We start from the raw sequence: 24,336 nt of genomic DNA on the forward strand, positions 1-24,336 counted from the left end.
ACTTTTCCAATAATAACCACTCATGAAAAAATAAATTGTATGTGAATTTAGTTAATCTGTCATCTCACAGTGCAAGACATGTATTTAATTTAACTTTTAACCATCTTGCTGTGTTCCTGCTTTTATATTTTCATCTCTTTTTAAACTGTTCAAGTTGACAAGCACTAACAAAATTAGTAGTAAAAATAACTGCCCCTTCTCTATATAATATTGTATGTGAAGTTATAAACCCCTCTCCACAAATAAAATTTTGGTTTATATTTGTTTAAACACCCCGCCTCATTCAGTGCACAGCCTGGCCAGTGCTTGCTGAATTAGTAGCTATTCAGTAATTTTTTCTCCTGATTGCTCAATGTGAGCATACTATTCATATCATGCTCTGAATACAGAAATATTAATTTCCTCCTGTTTTTTTGATGGTGCTCATTATTATTGTATCCAAGTGCTTCACAAACATTAACTAGTTTATCTAGTTAATAAAAACAACAAGGAGTCCACTGGCACCTTAAAGACTAACAGATTTATTTGGACATAAGCTTTCATGGGTAAAAAACCCACTTCTTTAGATGCATGGAGTGAAAGTTTATCTTCATCACTCCCCTGTGAGATGAGGGGATGATATTATCCCCTTTTACAGATGGGGTCTGAGGCACTGAGAGATTAAGATCAAAGTTATCCACTGCTTTTGGGTGCCCAATTTGAGATGCCAAATTTTTTAGAGTACTTTGCTTTACATGGTACTTTATAAATACAAAGCACAGCTCCAATTGACTTCGGTTTCAGTTGTCAGTTCTCAGCACTTCTGCAAATCAGACCCTAGAGTCTCAAGTCAGGCAGTCAGAAAACAAGGAACACAGTTAGTGACCACCTGTGAAAAGTTTAGTTTCAGTGACTTGCATAGCTTGCTTAAATTTCTAAAAGGCATTTGACTTGGATTAAAAAACTAGAACTATATAAAATTAACATGGCCCACATTAAATGGATTAAAAATTTGTTGACTGATAGGACTTAAAATGTAACTGCAAATGAGAAATTATCACTGAACAGGAGTGTTTCCAATTAGGTCCAAGAGGGATCAGTTCTTGGCCTTATGCTATTTAACATTTTCATCAATAATCTGGAAGAAAACAAAACAATCATTGATTTAAGTTTGCAGATGACACAAAAATTGGAGGAGTGGTAAATAATGAAGAGGCTACAGAGTGATCTGGATCACCTGGTAAACAGGGAACAAGCAAACAACGTGTTATATTATGGCCAGGGGCGGCTCTACAAAGTAGGCTGCCCCAAGCAGCGCGGAGCGCTGCGCCGCCCTTCCCCAGTCCCGCGGCGGGTCCCCTCTTCCCGCGGCTCCGGCATCCTGGGAGGCGTCATTTGCTCGGTGGAGCTCCCGCCGGCAGGCCTGCGGCAGGTCCACCGGAGCCCGGGACGAGCGGACCTGCCGCAGTCATGCCTGCGGGAGCTCAACCGGAGCCGCGGGAAGACGGGACCCGCCGCAGGCATGACTGCGGCAGGTCCGCTTGTCCCGGGCTCCGGTGGACCTGCCGCAGGCATGCCGGCGGGAGCTCCACCGGAGCCAAATGACGCCCTCCCCAGGATGCCGCCCCAAGCGGGCGCTTGGCCTGCTGGTGCCTAGAGCCGCCCCTGATTATGGCTAACTGTAAACGTATACCTAAGAACAAAGAATGTAGGCCATATTACACAATGGGGGACGTTATCCTAGGAAGCAGTGACTTTGAAAAATATTTGGTGGTTGTGGTAGATAATCAGCTGAACACAAGCTCCCAGTGTGACACTGTGGCCAAAAGAGCTAATGCAGTCCTGGCATGCATAAACAGGGGAATCTCCAGTAGGAGTAGAGAAGTTATTTTATCTCTATATTTAGCATTGGTGTGACTGCTGCTAGGATACAGTTTCCAGTTCTTGTGTCTACAATTCAAGAAGGATGTTGATAAACTAGAAAGGGTTCAGAGAAGAGCCACAAGAATGATTAAATGATTAGAAAACATGCCTTAGAGCAGGGGTCGGCAACCTTTCAGAAGTGGTGTGCCGAGTCTTCATTTATTCACTCTAATTTAAGGTTTCAGGTGCCAGTCATACATTTTAACATTTTTAGAAGGTATCTTTCTATAAGTCTATAATATATAACTAAACTATTATTGTATGTAAATTAAATAAGGTTTTTAAAATGTTTAAGAAGCTTAATTTAAAATTAAATTAAAATGCAGAGCCGCCCGGACCGGTGGCCACGACCTGGGCAGTGTGAGTGCCGCTGAAAATCAGCTTGCGTACCACCTTCGGCACGCATGCCATAGGTTGCCTACCCCTGCCTTAGAGTAATAGATAGCTCAATATATTTAGCTTAACAAAGAAAAGAAAGGTTAAGGGGTGACTTGATCACAGGCTATAAGCACAAGCGCCAACTTTTTTCCACGCCGGTGGGTGCTCGCGCCCTGGCCCCGCCCCTGCCCCGACTCCACCCCTGCCCCAAAGTCCCCACCCCAACTCTGCCCCTCCCTGCCTCTATTGGACCTCTCCCCAAATCCCTGTCCCAGCCCCCCCTCCTCCCTCAAGCATGCCGCGTTCCTCCTCCTCCCCCGTCCCTCTCAAGCTTGCCATGTGAAACAGCTGTTTCATGGTGCAAGTGCTGGGAGGGAGGGGGGAGAAGCAGGACCCAGCAGCGCGCTCAGGGGAGGAGCTGGAGGTGGAGCGGAGGCAGAGGTGAATTGGGGCAAGGGGGGCGGGGAGCTGCTGGTGGATGCAGAGCACCCACCAATTTTTCCCCATGGTTGCTCCAGCCACAGAGCACGCATGGAGTCGTCACCTATGTTTATAAGTATCTACATAGGGAACAAATATTTAACAGTAGGCTCTTCAATCTAGCAGAGAACATTATAACATGATCCAATGGCTGGAAATTGAAGCTAGACAAATTTAGATTGGAAATAAGAGTATTTTTAACAGTGAGAGTAATTATCATTGAAACAGGCAGCTTCCTCTTCTATGCTGCTTGGGAGCTAGCAGGAGGGGTCACTGATAGCACAAGAAAGACACACTCCCTACTCTCAGTTCTAGTGCCCAGACCATACCAAGCTGCAACAGCAATTGCAGGGAAAGTCCTGGTCAGCCCCTGTAGTCCTAGTATGGACCATGCTCAGTTGCTCTGTGGGAATAGTGCATACACCATCCAAAGATACATAGGAACTGTGATCACCTGGAATACGCTCACTGACGACAGAATCTTTGGAGATTTTAGCTGCAAAGATCCAACAACTTTTTACTGAACATGAGCAAATTAAGATTTTTCAAAGGCTTATAAAATGGCCAAATTTGGGCAGTTTTACAAGGGCACAGCAAAGGCATTTTCCTGGCACAAGGTTAACTGCCACCCCCCATTCTCCTGACAAATTTCAAAGCTCTGCTCCAAAACTTGGGTAGGTTAGAGCTTCTAAATGACATAGTTGTAAGAATTTTCTTAACATGGCAAAACAATAGATGTTTCCCTAATCTGGTTCTTGGAAACTGATGAACCGTTTTGGCTAAAAAATAAATACACAAAACAGCCTGAAGCACACACCCAGGGTGGAAAATTTTCAGTCTAAATGGTTAAAGTTTGACAAAGTTAAAAGCAACTGAAAAAAAGATCTTATAATGGGAAATGTCAGGCAACCTTTATGAGAGGGAACAGTGCCAGTATAGTAGTTGAAAATTTAGATATAAGGTCCAAAACCATGTTCATTTATCTGAATGAGTTTCAGAGTCAGTTTTTTAGCTAGGAAGGTTAATAAAAAAAACTTATTTAAAAAATTATTTATTAAAAAATAAAGCTGAGATAAATATGTTATATGTAAGGACAATATTCTCCAGGAGAGTTTTAACAGGTTAAAAAATGGTATGAAATAATATGAAAATAATTTGGAGCATGTGAATTGGAAGAAAAATCAATCCTGTTTTTAAGTGTCTCTGGTTTAATCAGCAGAAAAAGAGTTGATTTGTGTAATTACTTAGAATGTACAACTAGAATAAGTTGATGTGCATCAGCATTTACATCTTCAAAGATGTTCCATCCTGTTGCTTCATTCAGGGCTCTAGATATAACTGAGACAGGAGGTACATTCCATAGAAATTCACACATTTCATATAATTTATGTCCAGAAGGAATCACTAGATCATATGCTCTGTATTACAGGCCATTAAATTTTACCCAGACACCACTATCTTGAGCCCAACAACTTGGGCAAGTTGCAGAGCTCCTTGACCTAAGCAGGGGAAACGGCTCCTTTTCAGGCATGTCATGTTAATGAGGGTATGAACTTTGAATGGAAACTAGACAGTGAATTTGAATTAAGAGATTTAACCTGAAGGGTGGAGTGGGTTTGCAATCAAGTGTTATTGGATTGGACCACAATAATGTTATTCCTAGTTACAGGCCAATGAAAACATTAAACTGATGTTAATGTTGCTTACATGAAAATACAGGGTAAGAGGGATGAAAGGAAGATAATTCCTGATATCCGTGACTGTCAGGAGACCACAAATCAAGAAATGTGTGTGAGATAGAGAGCTACACTTGGGAAGGGCAAAGGATCCAGCAAGGCTTAAAATTGGCTAGATTGCATGTGGAGGCAACTTGGTTGCTGGTGCAGAGATGTTATAAATGTATTTGAATAAGCTGTCAGAGCCCTAAAATATTTATATTCTAAATTTCCATTGTCAGGCAATAACAGACCTAACATATCTTTGATGCCACTTTAAGACATGTTGTCCATGGCTTGCTTTTATCACCAGCACCCAGAAATTCTCTTGGTAGCACTAGATATATGAAGAGCAGTGTGAGGTAACAAAGTATTTCAGACTATTCAGAGGATGCCATGTCTGACAGACTATTCTCTCATCTGCTTCTGCATACTGATTTGCAAATTCTAAATAGCTTTGACATGCAATACACTTTGAATTCTGGCAAGGGCTATATATTTCCAGCACACTGAAAATTAAAATGAAAAAAGCACTTGTGTTTGCATGATAGATATTGAATTTTGACTTGTGCTATCAATCGATGAATCTATCATCTCAGTAAATTTTTTTTAAAAGGGGGGTAAGTAGCTTTGATTTGCTTCTCCACGAAAACCTGGGTTAAAGATTTAATCAGATATGTTCAATCTTTTTAGATCAACTCAAGATTGCTGTCATTGCTCCCCAAACAATTTTGATGGGGCAATTATATCATTATTCAGCTATAGTTTCACTGTAAGCCTCAGAATTGGTATATCCTCTTTGCTGAAGATGCTGCTCTTATAATGCTGGATAGAGATAGGAAATCTCAAGTAGCTGTAAATCTCCTTGAAGAATTTCTAAAGTTTGTTGCATAAATCATTAATGAGAAGAAACACTGTTGGTGAATTCAGACATATATCAGTCAGATAAATTACTTTTTTACCAAAGTATTCAGTCTTTACCAACCTACTTTACTAAAGTTATCAGCAAGATAAAGTATGACTTTAAAATTATATATATATAAAATTATATGTATCTAATACAGGGCAAAAATCAAGTCACTTCTGAAAAAGCAGTGAACGCTTTAGTAGTATGCATAGCAGATGGTTAAAGAGAATTCAATCTGAAGTGTCAACAACACAAGTCATGGCTCCTTGAAGACTGTCGCCTTGATTTTTACAGAATGCTTTTTCTCCATTGAGAAAATTCTCATCACAATTTTGCACCCAAAGTTTTGTGAGATAATTACTACTTAATATATTGAGATATCAAAGTACAGGTTCTATACTTGCCAATGACATAATCCCAGGAATCTGTTTGAAAAATTATTGGGGACTTTAAAAAATTCATTCTTTATACCTACTAATCCTGTGCTGCTCTGAAACTTTGTAAAGGTGTTTTTGTGATCGGAGCACCACTTCTTAAGAACCGATTAAGGCTCAGCAGAACTCATTTCACACAATAGCAATTATGAGAAGTATTGTCAACCAATATTCCAATGAGTTTGCATGAAACTGGTAACATAGAAGTGAAAAGCGTTTTAATGATACATTGAGCCAACTCTTTGAGGTATGTTTTGTTTGAGAGTAATTCAAATATTGGTAATTATTTATTTAATGCGTCCTTTCTGTGTATTTGTGGAGTTTAGACAGTTTAAAACATTTAGAAGTTTAACAGTTGGCCTCTTCATATAATTTCTTGAGAATTACTTCAATTTAGCACTAGAATATTATGGAGTACTTGGGGCAAGCTACTGCAAACTTGCTCTTGTACTGAAGTTGTGTTAACATTATACATCGTATCTCATCATATTTAACTAATGATTTATATTCCCTTTGGTTATGGATAATGATAATTACAAGTTTCCTAAACGGACCAAAATAAAGGCTGTCTCAGCAGTTGAAACAATATTTATGTGAGTAATAACCATGGAGGGGAAAGCTTGTTGATTTTGCTGTTAGGATATTTGTTTTTGCTTGGAAATGGATAGAAAAAGAAAAGGAATTTACATTGTAACAAATAATTTACCTCTGTGTTCTTCAAGCAAGGTACTTAAGCACATGCCTAATTCTAAACACGTGAATAACCCTATTAATGGTTAAAGTTAGGCAAGTGTTTAGGTATCTAATCACAATTCTGAAATTATCAATAAACAGAAACAGGCTCTTTTATTTAGAAATATAGAGGGCATATTCTTAAGGCTGGCAGCCATTATGTTTCAAATATTTTCCCACAATTAAAGATAAACACAACTTTAGAGTGACATACATATGCTATACCTCTTATGTTAGATTGCATCAAGCATCAGTGCCCCGTCTGAGTGCGTTCACACCCTGTGCCTGGCAAATAATTATTGCATAGAGTACTTATGTGGCTGGAAGGTGTAGCTGTTGCTGTCCTGATTAAGACAGTATGCTCCTGCGAAGGTTTTAACTAGAGCAGAAGGATGGACTTGTTACAACATGATCTTGATTTAGAAGACTGAAAACTTGCTTCACAACACAGAACTAGATTTTCACCAATTATATCATGTATTAAAGTGAGAAAAACAGCTCTGGATACATTTAGACAATTGGTCATATTTAGAATGATTCCCAGCTGCATGAGCCATGATGCGCTAGTATAATTATTGGGGCTGCATGGTGTCTGAGTGCATCGAACCTTAGGGTGCCAGTTGCATGCCATGTACACTGCTATTCTGAGGCAAGCACTGTAGGTTCTTCAGCAAGTAGGCTTTGTAGACATTAGCCCTGTTGAGTCACCATAACCATTCAGATACATGGCTATGTGAAAAGGTATTTTACTAGAGCTGGCAGGAAAGCCGAAGTTTGCAAATACCCTAGGTACAGATGCATGAATAGTTAGAGTTCAAAGTGAGCAATAGTGGTTCTTGGTTGGGTCACTGGGGCAGTCCATTTGAGGCAGTCAAGGCTCTTCGGGCCTAGCGGAGCATGCTCCAGTCCAGTTTATATTCAAACAAATAGGAACTTGCAGATTTCCAGGTGAGGTTCAGTTAATGCCTCTCATTGGGCCCCACTGCACTGGCTCCCTACCCAGCTACTGCTGCTCCCCCATGAGTCCACCCAGACCTGCACTCTGCTCTCATGTCTGGCTGTCACAGACTATTTCATGCTTGGCTCTGTGTACATTTCCTGAGGATCTTCTGTGAATTCAGCTTCTCTGCAGCTCCTCTCTCACCATGTGGCTGCTGCTTGTCAACAGAGCCTGGCCCCTTCCGGGTTCAGTACCTGGCTAAGGGAAGGGGATATGCAGTAGGGAGGGGGCTGGTGAGAGTTGTACTCCTCTGTGTTGCAGATCCATCACACTAGTTTTGGAACAGGATCCATCTAAATAGCCTACACCCGACAAACACATAGTATTCAACCAAGTCTTTGCTGTGAGAAGGGTCTTGGGGATGGACAATGCTGTGTGGCAGATCATTCCCCATTAAAACTCATAATCCTCACATTTAATTTATAAGCACGGCCTCCGTTTTTTTTTCATAAAAACCATTAATAGTGCAGCTACCATTAGGGGCCATTAAAACCTACTAAATCGTACTAATTTAAGAAAGGGACTCCCTCGTTTTTTTAAATAATTTCATGGCCATTTTAAAAGTTTCCATTTTGCAGGCTGGTAATCTCTGAAAGTGAGTAGACTAAACTGAATAGAGATGTAAATTTGTACTTTCCAGTAGTGGAAAAAGCTCATAGTATATCTGAATTTAAACCAGCATGGTGGTAAAACCTGCTTAGAACTACCCCTTGGGAGACTCCACACTGAAGGATTTAATTGTGTTTCAATTACATTTAAAACTTCATTCAATGTTAACTCTCTCTCTCCAAAAATTATTACAGCCTTAAAACCAATTGATGAGTCAGTTGATGTGGGGAGGTGGAGGGTTGGGATTGGAGGGGAGAGTGGCCTTGTGTTGTCTTCTCTTCTAGCCCAGGAGCACAGAGGCAGAACAACAAGGTGATGAGCTTGGCTAGTCAATAGTTCTCTCCAACCTCTCTGCCACTGTTTTGACAAAACAAAATTAAAGATGTTAGGTAAGCAGGGCCTTCCTTAAGATTTATAGGGCCCTATGCAGTATTATTAAACTGGTGCCCCTCTGCCTGGCAGCCGGGCTCACATGTCTATTTTAGATAAGAGTGGTCTTTTGAAGGATTTATTTTAAAAACTATATGTCTGAAGATCCAAGCATTTAAGGCTAAAGATGAATACTCAGATTATGCATCTAAAAATCTATGCAAGGATTTTTTAGAGATGTGATATTATAATCTTCAGCAACACACTAATGAAATAGTTTTAAATCAAATTTTAAACTAAGATTCTGTAGACTAACATGTTCTGAGTAAATATTACAGTAACGCACAACTGTTTTTGTCAGTAAATTCAGAAACTGACAGTATATACCTGGGGGTTGGCAAATGCGTGTTAAATGGCTTCATTACCACTTGAATGGCTCTTTAACAGTTTCAATGTTGTGCTAATAGGTCTGGCAGGCTGGAAGGCTTTTTCACTTTTAAGTACTAGATCCCCTCTGGAGGAAGACTCACTAGGCTACAACAGCCAGCTGTGGTGGGAGCCTGCAGGAAGGGTCAGATTAGAACAGTGATAGGAAAAGGCGGAAGGGTGGATACTAAGACCCAAGAGTGCCCCAAATTTTTGGGTGCCCTACGCAGCCACGTATGCCTATGGACGGCCCTTTAGGTAAACTTGACCTAAACTGGACAAAACCAATAGGTTTGTATTGACTAGAGTTTAAAGGGACTGGGACTTTTCAGCTTGAAAAAGACACGACTAAGAGGGGATATGATAAAGGTCTATAAAACCATGACTGGTGTGGAGAAAGTAAACAAGGAAGTGTTATTTATTCCCTGTCATACCACAAGAACAAGGGGTCACCAAATGAAATTAAGAGGCAGCAGGTTTAAAACAAACAAAAGTATTTTTTCATACAATGCACAGTCATCCTTGTCAGAGGATGTTGTGAAGGCCAAGACTATAACGGTTCAAAAAAGAACTAGATAAATTCATGGAGAATAGGTCTATCAATGGCTTTTAGTCAGGTAGGATTGGTTTTGCTAGCCTGTTTTTGCCAGAAGCTGGGAATGGGCGACAGAATGGCTCACTTGATGATTACCTGTTCTGTTCAGTCCCTCTGGGGCACATGACATTGGCCACTGTCGGAAGACAGGATACTGGGCTAGATGGACCTTTGGTCTGACCCAGTATGGCCGTTCTTATGTTACCTTACATATGGTACCCCAAATACCTATATGAAATGCTTTGTACACCCATTTTCTTTCAATGTGTAGTGTGTTTTGTACCAGACATCATTCAAGGCAAAGCCTGTCATTACTTGTCAGGTGACAACATTGCAATGAGTCTGAAAAGTGATGACCTGGTCTAGTCTGTGTAAAATTCCTGTTTTGTCCCCTCCAGGGCAGTTGGTGAAGATATGTAGTGTCCTGGTGCTCCCTCCCCACCTCTCATCTGTGGTTGTCAGAGCCATAGGGATTTGTCCAGAAGCCACATATGACTTCCTATTACAATTTCACGTGGACATGATTTTGTCAGGGACTCTAACCCCGACAGCGAAGTTTGTTGTTTGACCACAGAGAAACAGGCAACACCAGCAAGGTTCGATTAGAAGCTCTTTATTGACAAGTGCACGCATCAATAGAGAGCAGCTCATCTCCAGAGAGAACCAGCTTCTTTTTACAGCTTAGTATTAGCCTATATAGACAGTTTTATTACGTCATACATTATTTACTTGAGCAACCCACCCCCCTTTGTTTAACAACTGGAACCTAGACACTTTTAATATACACGCATGCCTAGACTTTATGTTTACAAATTTAGATTATTAATAATACCTTAACAAGAACCAAAAGTTAGGAATGCAGGGGAGTTTTAAACAAGCCTATAACTCAACCAGGGAGTTAGAATCTGAACTGTGGGAAGTTAAGGTTCTTATTAGTTTTTTAGACACTATTTCTAACACAACACAGCTGGTACTATGCCAGGAATGCAACCCCTGGCTTATTTTACTTTTTTTTTAGGGCTTTGTGAGACAATGCTGCTTCTCAGTATTTTCCACTCTGGGATTACCCAGAAACCTCTGTTAGCCTGACTTCAGTCAGGTTGGCATACCTGTTTTGTCTGCTATATTTTTATTCAGGCCTAACAATTTCAAACAGATAGGAAACCACATGGACTATGCATATGACACCATTGCCCAGGCCTTTACAAGCAGTTTCATACAGATGCCCATGGTACAGTTGGGTGGATCTGTGATATATCACACAACTTTGTGATGCTAAAACACAATGTCAGAAAACTGCCCTGGTTTGTGTATTTTGAAAACAGGGTGACTGCTGGAGGGAAGAACCCAGGGGCTGACCAGCTACAATGGGGATGGCCCTGACAGGCACAGACCCTTGTAAACAGCCCCTGGGAAGCATCCCTGTCGCTAGGCCCCTGCCTGAAGGCAGGGCCTCCTCTGCTACCGCGCCTTCCCCTCAGGCTGTTCACACGCCTCATCTCTAATGTGCCCCTTTGACCCAATGACAGCATGACCCATATCCCATTTGTGCGCCTGCGCAGGAGATTCTTGAGTCTGCGGGTGGCCATGTTTCCCCCTCCTCCCGTCCAACCTAGTGTGCGCCTGCGCAAAGGAGCTCTTCGGCGGCAGCCGCGGCGAGGTCCTCGACGCGCGCCTGCGCGGTGAGTCTGAGGGGGAGGGGATGGGTGCTCTCTGCGGCGGGTGACGTCACCCCTGCCCTGTTGTCGGCGCCGCCTCTGCTCGAGTAGGGGAGGGCCCGGACTAGCCGGCTGCAGGCGCCGCCATGGCTGCCATATTGGGGAGGAAGTGAGAGCAGGAGGCGGCAGCGGCGGCCAGGGAAGAGCCCTTCCCCTCTCCCCTCCGCTCAGTGAGGCGCTGCTTTGCAGGCGGCGGCCGCTCGCAGGACCCCGGAGTGAGCGGCGCGGAGGCAGCGGCGGCTGCCGGGCTGAGCGCCCCGAAGGCGGCGGCTTTGGCCTAAAATGGCGGACCCGGCGGAATGTAACATCAAAGTGATGTGTCGCTTCAGGCCCCTCAACGACTCCGAGGTGATGCGCGGCGACAAGTACATCGCCAAGTTCCAGGGGGAGGACACCGTCATCATCGCGGTGAGCGCCGGGCCGGGAGCGGCGGGCTGGGGAGAGGGCCGGATACCACGGGGATGGGCGCGGTACGAAGGGGAGCGACAGGTCGGGTAGGAGCTGAGGGAGAGTGGAGGGGGCCAGGCAAGGGGAGCAGCCGGGCTTCGTGGGGACATGATAGGGCAGAGGAGGGAGCAGGGCAGGGCAGGCGCAGGGGTTGACTTGGCCGGGCATAAAAGCTGCTACCTAATCAAAAACTCCCTGCCTAGCAGGCCTCTTGCAGCAGCAGCCCTCGAAACTTTGGGCATGACTGAAAGTGGCAGTTTTTAAATTTGAGGTGCGAGCATCGCATACACTGTGGATATGAAAGTTGTGCTGTATCGCAGATTAGTCAGTGCTGCAATGAGTGCCCTCCCCCACGCCCCATAAGAGACCTAGAGAAACAGCTCTTATGTGTGGAGGAAAACGGTGTATACAGTAGTGTGTGCCATTAATGGAGTTGGACTGTTCGTTACTGATCACTAGTCACTTACCAATTCATATCTTTGTTTACTAATCAGTCTGAGGAAGTTTGCGCTGAACTAAGGTACAAAATAAGCAGGGTGACTCTGGAGAATAAAGCACTCCAGATATTGGGCTTTCCATTCTTCTGTTTTCAAGATATTGATAGTGGTGTTTTTGAATACAGTAGTGAAATTTTAAAATAAAGAGCTGACATCCTGGAGATAGGTGTATGGGAGGAGAGAGAAAATCAGCAAAAGAACTAGGCTTCTTTTGTGTAACCTGAGGAGTTTGGCAACTAATGTAATGTCTGGTAACTTCTTTCTTAGACATTACTAATGCAGAGTAATTTGTTCACTGAATAGTTTTGGCAAAAGAAAATCTGCTGAGTGGTTTTTGTGATCATTACATCGACCGGTGGCTTAGTGGCTAATACTCTGTCCAGCAAAATAAATTGAGACCACTTACATCTGTGTAGTTCATCACACATATTTGTTTGCAATTTAACAAAAATCACTTTCTGCAGAATAGAGGCTTGCTATGAAGAGATCTTGGTGTCCTGGAAAAGATAATTCCAGCAGTGCCAGTTTGCAATGCAGCTGTGGTAGAGTGAGTTATTGAATGGAGAGCTAGACTGTAATTTACAATAACTGTCTTCTCTGGTGTCATTGACATTTGTTGGTAAATGGGTTGTACAAAGATTTTTTTCCCTTCTGTTTCTCATGTGTTCTCATTCTTAATCTGCGTATTCAGATGAAGAATTTGCCACACAGTGGCACAATTGCAAATTTAGAGAGGAAATGAGGGATATAACTTTAAAATTTACCTTGCTAATAGTTGTTTAGATTTTAGGTTCTTCTTGAAGCAACCCAAATTAAACATATCTATTCATAGCATCAGATGGGTAGCCGTGTTAGTCTGGTTCTGTAGAAGCAGCAAAGAATCCTGTGGCACCTTATAGACTAACAGATGTTTTGCAGCATGAGCTTTCGTGGGTGAATACCCACTTCTTCGGATGCAAGCAGTGGAAATTTCCAGGGGCAGGTGTGTATATATAAGCAAGCAAGAAGCAAGCTAGAGATAACGAGGTTAGATCAATCAGGGAGGATGGGGCCCTGTTCCAGCAGCTGCTCAGCTGCTTATATATACACACCTGCCCCTGGAAATTTCCACTGCTTGCATCCGAAGAAGTGGGTATTCACCCACGAAAGCTCATGCTGCAAAACATCTGTTAGTCTATAAGGTGCCACAGGATTCTTTGCTATTCATAGCAGCTTAACTTGGAAGTGGAACAAATGCGTAATAGTAAATAAGGCTTCTGTTAGGCTTTATAGTACAAGGCTTTAAAGTATTTCTTCACTTATTCTACTTAAATTCAGTTTTAGAAAATAAATGGATTGCTAATGGAATACGGAACCTTTTGCTGTTTCTGGTATAAATTCAGATCAGGTCAGCAGTAAATAGACCACTGAAAAGCCAACAAAATGCTTGTGAAATGAGCTGGTATTGGCCCATTCAAGATCTCATTTCAGAGATTAGTGCAGCAGACTGCATTAATTCTCACAGTTACACAGAAGCCTTGACCATCATTTATCTAGACTGTTAGCAGATACAGAATATGACAAAACTGGTGTCACTATCAGAAGTAAATATGCTCACTTTCATGGTTGGTCCTGAGTATCCATTCATAGGAGTACTACCATCATTTATCTAGACTGTTAGCAGATACAGAATATGACAAAACTGGTGTCACTATCAGAAGTAAATATGCTCACTTTCATGGTTGGTCCTGAGTATCCATTCATAGGAGTACTACATGTCCCATCTGAAATCAAAGGTTGTTAATTCCATTCCTGAGATGTATCAGACTTTCTGAGTGATAAATTCTGTTCCCTCCCCGCTCTCTAACTTTCAAGCAATTACCTTTTGGGCCAAAGTTACAGTTATTGCTAAGGGGGCAGGGGCTTGAAGTTCATTAGAAGGATCCATGGTTTAGGTTTCAAATGATAAAAGTGAGGTAATTTGGAGTGGCCATTGAGAAACATTACCATTGTGGTATAGACTTTGTAGGATCTTCCACAAGAACTCCAAGGGTCAGTTTTTGCAAATTAAAAAAAGATTGAATGTTTTTCTCTTTACAACTTTTTACCACTAATGCAAAAACTAGAATTTTCCCTAGGTAATAAAGAAAATATCACAATAGTGTGAGCTTTGCTTTTCTAGTAAAAGATTGCAAAATTGCATCTGAAGGATGAAGTGGTCTGGAGACTCACTAAGTCAGTGTGAGGGGAACTAGTCATTCTCCTTAGAGACCACATGGAGCTTGAAACTGACAGAATTAGGGGGGAATGAACATGCATTGTAAGGACTTTTTTATTAACCGTATTCCTCTGCAATAGTGAAGGCCGAATGTAAAACATCCAGTAGACTTAGGTCCAGGACTTGCTATTTTCAGCCTTGGACCACTGCCCAGGAAAGCGCTGATATGTTGAGGTACCACTGACAGTCTTTTAAGTCCTGTTTCATGATATTCCGACCATTGGGACTGTAAACAAGTGCTCTTTACAGTGAATATGCTGGAATTCCCAGCATTCCAGTAACATAAAGCATTTTTACTTCTGATATATGGCAAAATTCTCAAACTCAAAATCACATCCTCTGATTACTAAATAAAATTGAACACCTAATTCTCCAGGACTGTCAAACTTGCACCTTTCATGACCATTCAGTTTATCTCCAAGAATGAGTTAGTCAGGGTTTGCAAAGCTTCACTGATCTCTAGTAGCCTGAACACTTAACCAGCTAGCCTGTTTGAAATATCTTGTCTGAAATAGCCTTCCTAAAGCCATTCCTCAGTTATTTCCATGCAGACTATATCAGTTTCCCTCTTCTTTTCATGCATATCTTATCGGGCTTCTCTTCACCACTATATATAGTGGTAGCTGCCTGCCAAGCTCTTCTTTCCAGTAAGCTGAGCTAGGATTCTCTTCACAAGGAGAGGCTACACCCTCTTGATTGGCCTGTGGTACTTACAACGCTGCCTCTGCGGGCCCATGCTGAAATATGGAGAAGCTTGCCTCTTACCTACCCAGTAACATTTGGGAGAGTTGTCCCTATTGGCAGGGAGAAGGGCAAGACTGGAAATAAGTTAGGAGACAGAGTGGGAGCAGAGATGTTTCATACTCTTCTGGGGTTTGTCCTACTCTAACTATACACGTGTTCCTTGACTTCCCCTTCCTTTCTGGGGAAGGCAGTGATAGTTTTCTTTTTCCTGGGCATCCATACATCTACAGGCATGCTTGTTATCCTGGACAAGTGAGTCTTTTCCATCTCTGTCTTTTAGAGAAACTATTTATTGTAATTGTAGATGTTATGTATTTCACAGCAATTTGTGGTTGAGATGTAGTATTAGTTTGTTTTGAAGAACAATAACTATAAGAAAGATGCAGCTCATTAATAGTTCTCGCACAAGGCTTTGAATTCTAATTCCAAGAAAGTCTTTTCATTTTAGAAATAGTTAATTTTAAGGGGAATCTTTTCTAGCTGTTCTTCCCGATGAATTCATATGTTAAAAAAACAAATGCACATCATTAAGACAGTATGTGGACTTGTATGCATGTAACATTTTTGTTATAGCAGTGTAAAGACATATGTTTTCATTGTGACTCCAGTTCTTTGGAGGTTGGGTGGGTATTATCCTATTTCTTCAAGTACTGTTAACACTGGGAATTTGCTCAAGATATTTTTGCTTTGGAGCTAGAAAAAGTTGTCAACCTAACATCTTTTTAAATTGACAAAGTTTAAAAAAAAAATCTAGTTTGTTAAAACACCCTCTAATTTTTAAAGATTCAGAACACAAATTTCTTTTAAAAAAAATAAGGATTTTTCTGATCTCCTTTAAATAATTAGAGAGGGTTTTTTTTCCTTTGTGGGATGAACTGACTGTAGAGGGAAACAGTGAAACTGACTATATTCACTGGTCAAATACACAAGTTAACTAAATAAATAAATAAATTATGTAATCCTATAGTTTATAGTAACCTTAAGTGTTGTAATTATTGTAGGTAGAGTATCTTCAGGTTTAAACATGACATTTTGTGAGAAGCACTGGGACTGTCTGGAAACTGGGCTGTGGAAGTAGCTGTGCCCCCTAAATGTTGTTATGCAATTTAGTCCTAGCATAACTCTTCCTCTTTGCTAGGAAAGTGAATTGTGCTTACATTTTATTTTTAACAAGTTACAAGCACAATGATGACGGTGTGCGTAGGCAAGGACAAATCATCGGGTTTGGGCTGGGCCAACAGAGGTGTGTTGTTGGTAAAGCTTTCAAGTGTGGACCAGGCTACGATAAGCATCATGACACCTAACTCGAGGCATCTTAATATTGTCTAAACATGACTAATGTCTTAGTGATGATATTTCCTTGATGATTGCAACAGCATAATTTTCAAATTGATATTTTTAAGTTATCGTGCTTTTAAAATAGTAAAGCCCTTTCTAGCTACTTACTCTATTGAAATATTTACAGCATGAATGTTGAGAGAACTAGATTCTTTAATGCAAAATTCATTGTAATGCCTTTTTGTTTAAGAATATATGCAAGACAAGCTGAAACCTAACACAACTGCTGTGAACATATTTTATAAGTCTATATTGGAGTTACCCACAAACTTATATTTCTTCAGTGTTAAATGTAGTTATGGGGAGTGCTTACTGAAAAGGTCACATGAAGAGAGAAACCAGCATGTTCATATGTATGTGGTTTTGACCTTTATTTTTTTTACACTTGAGACTGTTTGCAAGCAGAGAGCATTATCACTCTGAATGAAATGCTTATATGCCACTTTTATTACCTGTATATGTGCTCTTTCTTGTCTTGTGATTGTTCCCCCTCTTCCCCCCCCACCCAAAAAAAACCCAAACAAACTGTTGTACTCAGTCACACCCAGACCTTTTAGACTGTTCACAATTGCTAAAGTCTCAATTGAGATCTGAAAGAGCAGTCTGGGTATTGACATACAAATAAGTAGCATCCCATTTTTCCTTCAAATGCCTATATTCGGTAATGTAGAGAGCACTCCCATCTTTTTCTGTTTTTTTAGAAGACATCTGACTGCCTCCGTGTATTTTCTGATTAACTGGGTAGTATCCGTAACATGCAAGGCCTGGTGCCTGCCCTGAATATCTAAATATATCTGGCTTTCAGTTTAAAGGATATACTTCTTTAAAACTGGTTTTGTATATTAAGTTAAAGAAAGGTTTGGCTCTGTCACTTTCTTGCAGAACCAGACTAGTGAAGATCTTTCTTCTACTGACTTCATCGTCTTGGCAGCAGAAAAACAATATTCAGAATGAAAATTTAATTCATATGGAACATTGAAAGAGGGTAGGGCATGCAAGGGGTGGGACGCTTACACAAAACAGCAGAAGTAGAACGATGGTACGCTATTTTGTGTTTTAGAAGGAAAAAAACACTTCCATACTTGTAAAAGTACTCCACCTTAATATTATAATCTGACCTTATATGGAAAATAACTGCATATGTTAGAAGCTGTACTCTGACCTATAACTGAAGTATTTGCATTTTTTTGCTGAGCCTTGATCACTTAGGAGAAGTACAACAGTTTCTCAAAGAATATGGCTTTGACAAACACTGTAATAGTGCAGACATGTATGGCTAGAAGACTTGTTTCAATATTGAAGGAAGTACACCTCTACCCCGATATAATGTGACCTGATATAACATGAATTCGGATAACACGGTAAAGCAGCACTCCAGGGGGGCGGGGCTGCGCACTCTGGCGGATCAAAGCAAGTTCGATATAACACGGTTTCACCTATAACATGGTAAGATTTTTTTGGCTCCTGAGGACAGTGTTATATCAGGGTAGAGGTGTATACTGTACTGCTGCTGTGCGATCATCTTAGTAGTAATCTCTGGTTGTCACAAGTGTGGTGTTCATTCTAAAACCTAAAGACACTTTAAATGTCAGCATTGTTAACTATTTCACTGTTGAACAAACATCCAGCTAAAGCGATAATCCCAACCCACCTCCCAGGTCTCCTTGAATGCCAAAATTCCAGCTGTTCCCCACCCATCTGCTAGAACCTCCAGCTTTCTGTAACATCTTCCCTGCTGCAATTATGCATTTTCATTACAAAAACTTCTCATGTTGAAACTGAATATGGGGCCGTCATAAAATTGAGACCATCAAATTAAATAACAGGGCTGTTTCACTGATAGTATTTTCCAATTTATCCTCTGGCAAAGGAAATGCTGCAGAACTTGATCCCTACTTGTTGCAGAGTACACAGAGCCTTAAATTTGATGTATTATATAAGCAAGTAAGGAAGCACTCAAATTACAATCTTAACACAGAAAAATAAGAATGGAAGACAGGAAAACTAAGGTCCAATGACATACCCTGCACCCTCTACAGTTACAGAAAATCAGTTCTACATGCATCTTATTCTCCTCATGCACCCCAAAAGAATTGAAAAACATCATTTTTCTTACTAGAAGCAGAATACTACTATACTGGGACTCTCCTTGCCTATCTTTTTTGCTACTTTGAACTCTGTCACTGATAGAGCAATAATACATTATCTTTCAAACTGGGAAAGAGGGTTGGAAATGGAAAATGTGCTCCCAAATTAATGGAAAAAAGATAAGTTTTGCTAAGATCACTCAGTTTGGGATTTACTTAGACCTAAAGCTTTACATTTTTTGTTTATTTTATGGCCAAAAATGATGATAGCAATATTGTATCATACTGTTTTGCATTGGGAGAAAGCTGTTTTTCTTTCTTTTATCTTTTGTCTTGTCTTCTCTGCCTTCAAAAAAAGAATAATCCAGTCACACACACAGACATACATTACAAAAAAAAAATATGCCTTAGAGTTAAAAGCGCTGTGTACATTGTGATAGAGAAATGGAACGTTACTGGTTGCTCATCTTGTATCAATAATGAAAAGACTATTCCAGGTATTAAGGATCAGAAAACAAGATAATCCAAACCACACATTGCTATGGGTGGACTCTGAAAATCTTACAGTAAACTTTAAAACTATAGAGTATGAATGCAATAGAAATAAATACTTTTATACAATTTATTTTCTGTACTTCTGAGGATAACCTGAAGTTAGAGGTTATTCTGTCTCATTAAGAGTAATGGAATCATCTTCTATGAAGACAACACTAGGAGATGATGACTTGCCAGCGGATATCTGTGAAGAGCAAAGTTTTGTACATTTCAGTTGTTTTGAATATATTTGTATATAGGCTAATGCTGAAAACTGTTGCCCAGTAAAGCTAAACTGGCCATTAATTATGATGATAAAAAGATACTGTGTCAAAGCCTGTAAAAAACCCTCCATTAAGATTTGAGTAACTACTGCTGGGTCATACTGGCAGGTGGCTGCAAGTTAGCTTCAACAAGGGCTTGGAATGTTGCTTTGAGACAGACTGATTTAGGTTCATTTAGAGAAGGTTCATAGAGTGAAACCATAGAAGCAGCCAAAGAGGAAGCTTAGGCTGATGTCTTATGGGTTAATGTTTGTTTACCAGTATAGCCAAACTCTGGTAAAGAGGTGAATCTGGATGTTTAACTCAGAGTGTCTGGGCTCTGGGGAGACTGGAAAATAGGGACTTGGCGCACATGAATAGGCAATCTATAGGCTTAATTTGCAATGTTAAGTGAAATATTTTACGGAGCTATTGAGAATCTGATTCCTAGTCAAAAGGATATCTGTATTCCAAAACACAAGGCTTATTACACCTAACGTATAGTGTCTGATGGTCCAACTTGTTTTTTCACTTATGGTAGTACCTAAAAACTGCAATCCAGAAAAAGGCCTGATTCTGTACCCTTCCTTGGAAAGCTTTCAGTCATAGCCTCTTGATGCAGATAAGGTGTTTGTGGCAAAGTGAGGGAAATCTGTGCCACGATAATGGTGCGATCTGGGCACTGAAAAATAGGATAGTTTTTTTTCTGAAGAAGCACAATCAGTATGTCTTTATATATTATGAAGATTTTTTTTTAGACATTTGGTGGTTCTGCTGTGAGAAAGTAGGCCACTGGAAAACAGGTAGAATTGATATTGCAAATGCCAAATAAATGAAACCTGTTTGGAATTACACAACAATCTTTCAGACTGTTTTTTGTGATAGGTGTATATGTAGTTCTTTTAAAATTAGTCACAGTAGTAGGCAAAGCTGTTCTTTATCACCTCTGCTTATTTTGGCATTTAAATATATATATATATATATATATATATATATATATATATATATATATATATATATATATATATATATATATATATATATATATTTAAATTAACAGTTGTTGATGTTTGACAAATACGGATCAGTGGAGATGCCTGAGCTAGAGCCTCATTGGTATAAAATATGGTGGGAGGGAGGCGGACTATTTTGTTAGGGCACTGAACCTTTGGAATTTGCTTCCCTAGTTTGGTCTGTAATCACTCAACTTTCAGGGTATGCCACCAAGACCGCGATGTTCCTGGTCAGTAATGAGAATGGGGATTCTGGTAGACTTAGTAAATTTGTTACAGGGAACTGTGTTTTGGAGGTAGTCAGTCTGTCAAGGGTTCCTGAAGCTTGTGATGTATAAACTTTTATATTTAAGATCAATTCATTGTTTGAGAGAGAGAAGTCCTTATTGTATATAGATTTCTTCCTCTAACTAATCCATAAAATTCAACAAGGCATAGTATGTATAGTGAGTAATCCTATAAATCAATAGGCGTGGGAAGAAAATTAGTTTTTTTTTCCCTTTTACCTCTGCCCTTTCATAGTACTATCTCAATGGCAGCTTAAAGGGGAATTATAAAGGCATGATATAGCTAAACTATTTTAAGTAGAATTAGTAAATACAACCTCCCTCCATACTGTTTGTTAATGGGAATAGATTTTATACCTTAGAATGTGGGGAAGAATATTAAAAAACTGATTTTCAAAGTCGCTTGTCTCACCAACAGAAGTTGGTGCAATAGAAGATATTACCTCACCCATTTTGTCTCTCTAAAGAGCTCAAAAAAGTTAGACTAACATGAAGTTTAATTTGATTGAATAAATTGTTTTGATTGAAATACAGGCACAATGAATGCGATGTTTAAGAAATTCCTGTATGACTTGGCATTAAATCAAAATAAAATATAGCAGTCTGATGGGTTATTGATGTTGTCCCAAAATGATCTATCCACTACTATAACATGGCATTCTTTTCCTTTCATTGAATTTATAAATGAGAGAAGCCCAAACTGTGAATGTAAGTGAATTGTTCTAGTTTTTTGAAATATTGACTTGTGTGACTCACCTCAGTGTGTGACTTGAGGGAGGCAAGAGTAGGTTAAGACAAATTAAAAGAATACTATAACAAAGAATTCTGGAAGTTTCTTATGCAGCTTACAGCTTTGTTTCATAGCTCTATTTTCATTTTCCCATGTGAGGAAATGAAAAGCTAAAAATTAACCATACATTGTACCGGAAGCATCAGGGATCAGGTACATTGACAATCTACATGAAGGAAAAAAACTGGATGAGTTAAACAGTCTTTTAACTATCAGGAGGTAGCCATGTTAGTCTGTACCCACAAAAACAACAAGGAGTCCAGTGGTACCTTAAAGACTAACAGATTTATTTGGGCATAAGCTTTCGTGGGTAAAAAAACCTCACTTCTTCAGATGTATGGAGTGAAAATTAGATGCAGGCATTATAACAGACTTTTAACTGTTAAAGATAAATCTTGATTACTGCAAGATCTAGTGTTTTTAAGATCAATGACCTGCCTGACTTAATTCCTCTGTAGAGAGTCTCCAAAATCAGTTGATACTCACTTAAGACTTTCTCAAAAATGTACTGACTTGGAATAGTGTATTCATGAATATCATTTTTTTTAAGTGGAAAAATAATTTAGAGGAAGTTTCAAATTGCATCTAAACCTGAAGGAATGCCAGCCACATCAACAGTACCCCATACATTTTGTTTAAGATGTTATTGGACACAATCTAAATAGGGTAGATATGGTACAAAAGGTGATAATGGGGGCAACGTGATCCAGCAATAGGGATGTTCACTTCATATGAAGTAGTGCATGCAGATTTGTACATATTAGACAAATGTTACCTGTGAGTTATAATGGAGTTGACCTGCAACACACAAAATAGCAGATGTGCCTGTTAATATTCCTTTTATTAAAGTCACTACAGGAAGGTTGAGGAAATGGCTGTCTATACCTGTATCCTTTATTCAATGGCTAATTTTATATATGTGCTTATTGAAACTTCAGCCTTACACCTCAAGACTGATAGTAATTGTTAAAGAAGGCAGCTCTCTTGCTAATAATGTAGTAGTGTCCATCCCAGTTTTAATTTGGCTTGTCTAAGAAGTTTATCCTGTATTAAAAGAAACTAGAATAAATCATGGGTGGGATTTCCAAAAACACCTAAATGATTTGATGAAGATCCGTGGATCTTGTGTCCTAAATCACTTAAGAGCTTTGGGAAATCCCACTCCAAAACACAAAATTTCTTTCATCATAATCCATCTACCATCCCAATGGGAGTGGTTATGAGTGTCTCAGCATAGTCACTCAGATGATGGGAGTGGTAGCAGCATACTCCGGAAAAAAGGGATAGTGACATAATACTACATTGTCTCTTTAGTCAGATCAGCATGTAGTCACAAGAATATCCAAAATATTAGTAATGGACACTTCCAAGAGCATGCTAAGTCCAAAACTAAGTCTGCACTAACTGAAACACTTGGAAGTAGAATTCAGTATTGCAGCAGCTTGAATATTTCCTTCCATCCAGAGAATAAAATATAGGCAGCCATCTGCTTTTCCAGCGTAGACTTCAGCTACCTCAGGTTTGGCTTCTGCCTATTAATCACTGTAGTTTCTTGGCATACTTCCTCTAGAATGCCACTACTCTTCCCTTTCAAGCGGGATCTCAACTATCAGAATCCTGAAGTAATAACCTTCTAGTCCTTTTCCCAGAGGGAAAAATGTTTTTGGGTGTACAGTACTAACCTGAGCATTTTGGTTTAAGATTTATGTGAAAACTTAAAATGAACTGATTTGTTGCCAAACAGTAATGAAGTGAGACTGGGTCATGCTTCTGTTTAGGTTGATTTCAGGATACAAATATGTTTAGTTCAAGGTTTCATTCGTATGTGGTCAGGTATCGATTATCTTTCACTCAAGTAACTTGTGTATAAATCAGTTCCTCTTATTGAAGGCTTCAAGTATACAAATGAGCAAAAAGATACTGTAGAAGCAGGCTATTAATATGGACAGTTCAAATTTGAAAAATGTTCAGTTTTACTTTCTGTGACTAGGATTTTTTACTCTTGTCTTTTCAGTCCAAGCCGTATGTGTTTGACCATGTATTCCAGTCAAGTACATCGCAGGAACAGGTGTACAATGATTGTGCTAAAAAAATTGTAAAAGGTAAGGTAAAACATTGAACTTGACAATAAGGAGGCCATCAGTAGATTAAGTGGCTTTTACTGTTGAAAATTGTGATGTAGTTCCTTCTCTTCTCTTCCTACCCATCTTTCCCCCCAAAACTGTGTCTAAACGAAACAGCGTGAATTATAGCAGGAATAGCAGCAATCACTATAGTTAAAGTTGATGAATGACATCAATTCTGAACCCATGTGTTCAGTTCATAACTGTTTGAAATGTTGATCTTGTCAGGTTGCAATCTTTCAGGCCAGGTCTCTTCCATTAAAATTCTCTCTTGGACAATTATAGGGGAAAAGTTGTTTAAGTAAAAAGATGGAAAAATATAACTTTTCTAATTTAAAATGATGCTTGAGACTCTTTTAAAAAAAAGAGTCTTGGTGTAATAGGCAATTTACTGGCAAGGATCAGAAGCTGGCTAAGAGATAAAACAGAGAAATAAATGTTAGCAGAAGTTTAGCGGTGAGTTGCTATAAGGGTCTGGAGTAGCACTCATTATGAATGCATTAATGATTTTAAAAGGGGGTGAGCAGTTTGGAACTCAAACTTGCAGATACAAATTACTTGAGCAAGACTGCAGAAGACTGAGAAACTTCAGAGGATCCATACCAAGCTAGGTAAATGCATAACATGGTGGCAGATGAAATTAATTGTTAACAAATGCAAAGTAGTGAGTGCTGGAAGAGATAATTTGAAC

At 39.8% G+C, this 24,336-nt stretch overlaps 1 protein-coding gene across 2 annotated transcripts in view; it reads left to right on the forward strand.

The window, feature by feature from the left end:
• Positions 1-11,295: 11,295 nt before the first annotated feature.
• KIF5B (kinesin family member 5B) overlaps positions 11,296-24,336 on the forward strand; it is a 62,206-nt gene continuing 49,165 nt past the window's right edge. Inside the window, exons 1-2 of one of the 2 annotated variants that reach the window (XM_039523885.1) lie at positions 11,296-11,673; positions 23,537-23,624. In XM_039523885.1, coding sequence (XP_039379819.1) covers positions 11,548-11,673; positions 23,537-23,624 — 214 coding nt within the window. In that variant the 5' untranslated portion in view covers positions 11,296-11,547. The remainder of the gene's footprint in view (positions 11,674-23,536; positions 23,625-24,336) is intronic. The other variant, XM_039523886.1, reaches the window with a different exon arrangement.

This window comes from Mauremys reevesii, linkage group 2, assembly GCF_016161935.1.
Source record: "Mauremys reevesii isolate NIE-2019 linkage group 2, ASM1616193v1, whole genome shotgun sequence".
Lineage (NCBI taxonomy): Eukaryota > Metazoa > Chordata > Testudines > Geoemydidae > Mauremys > Mauremys reevesii.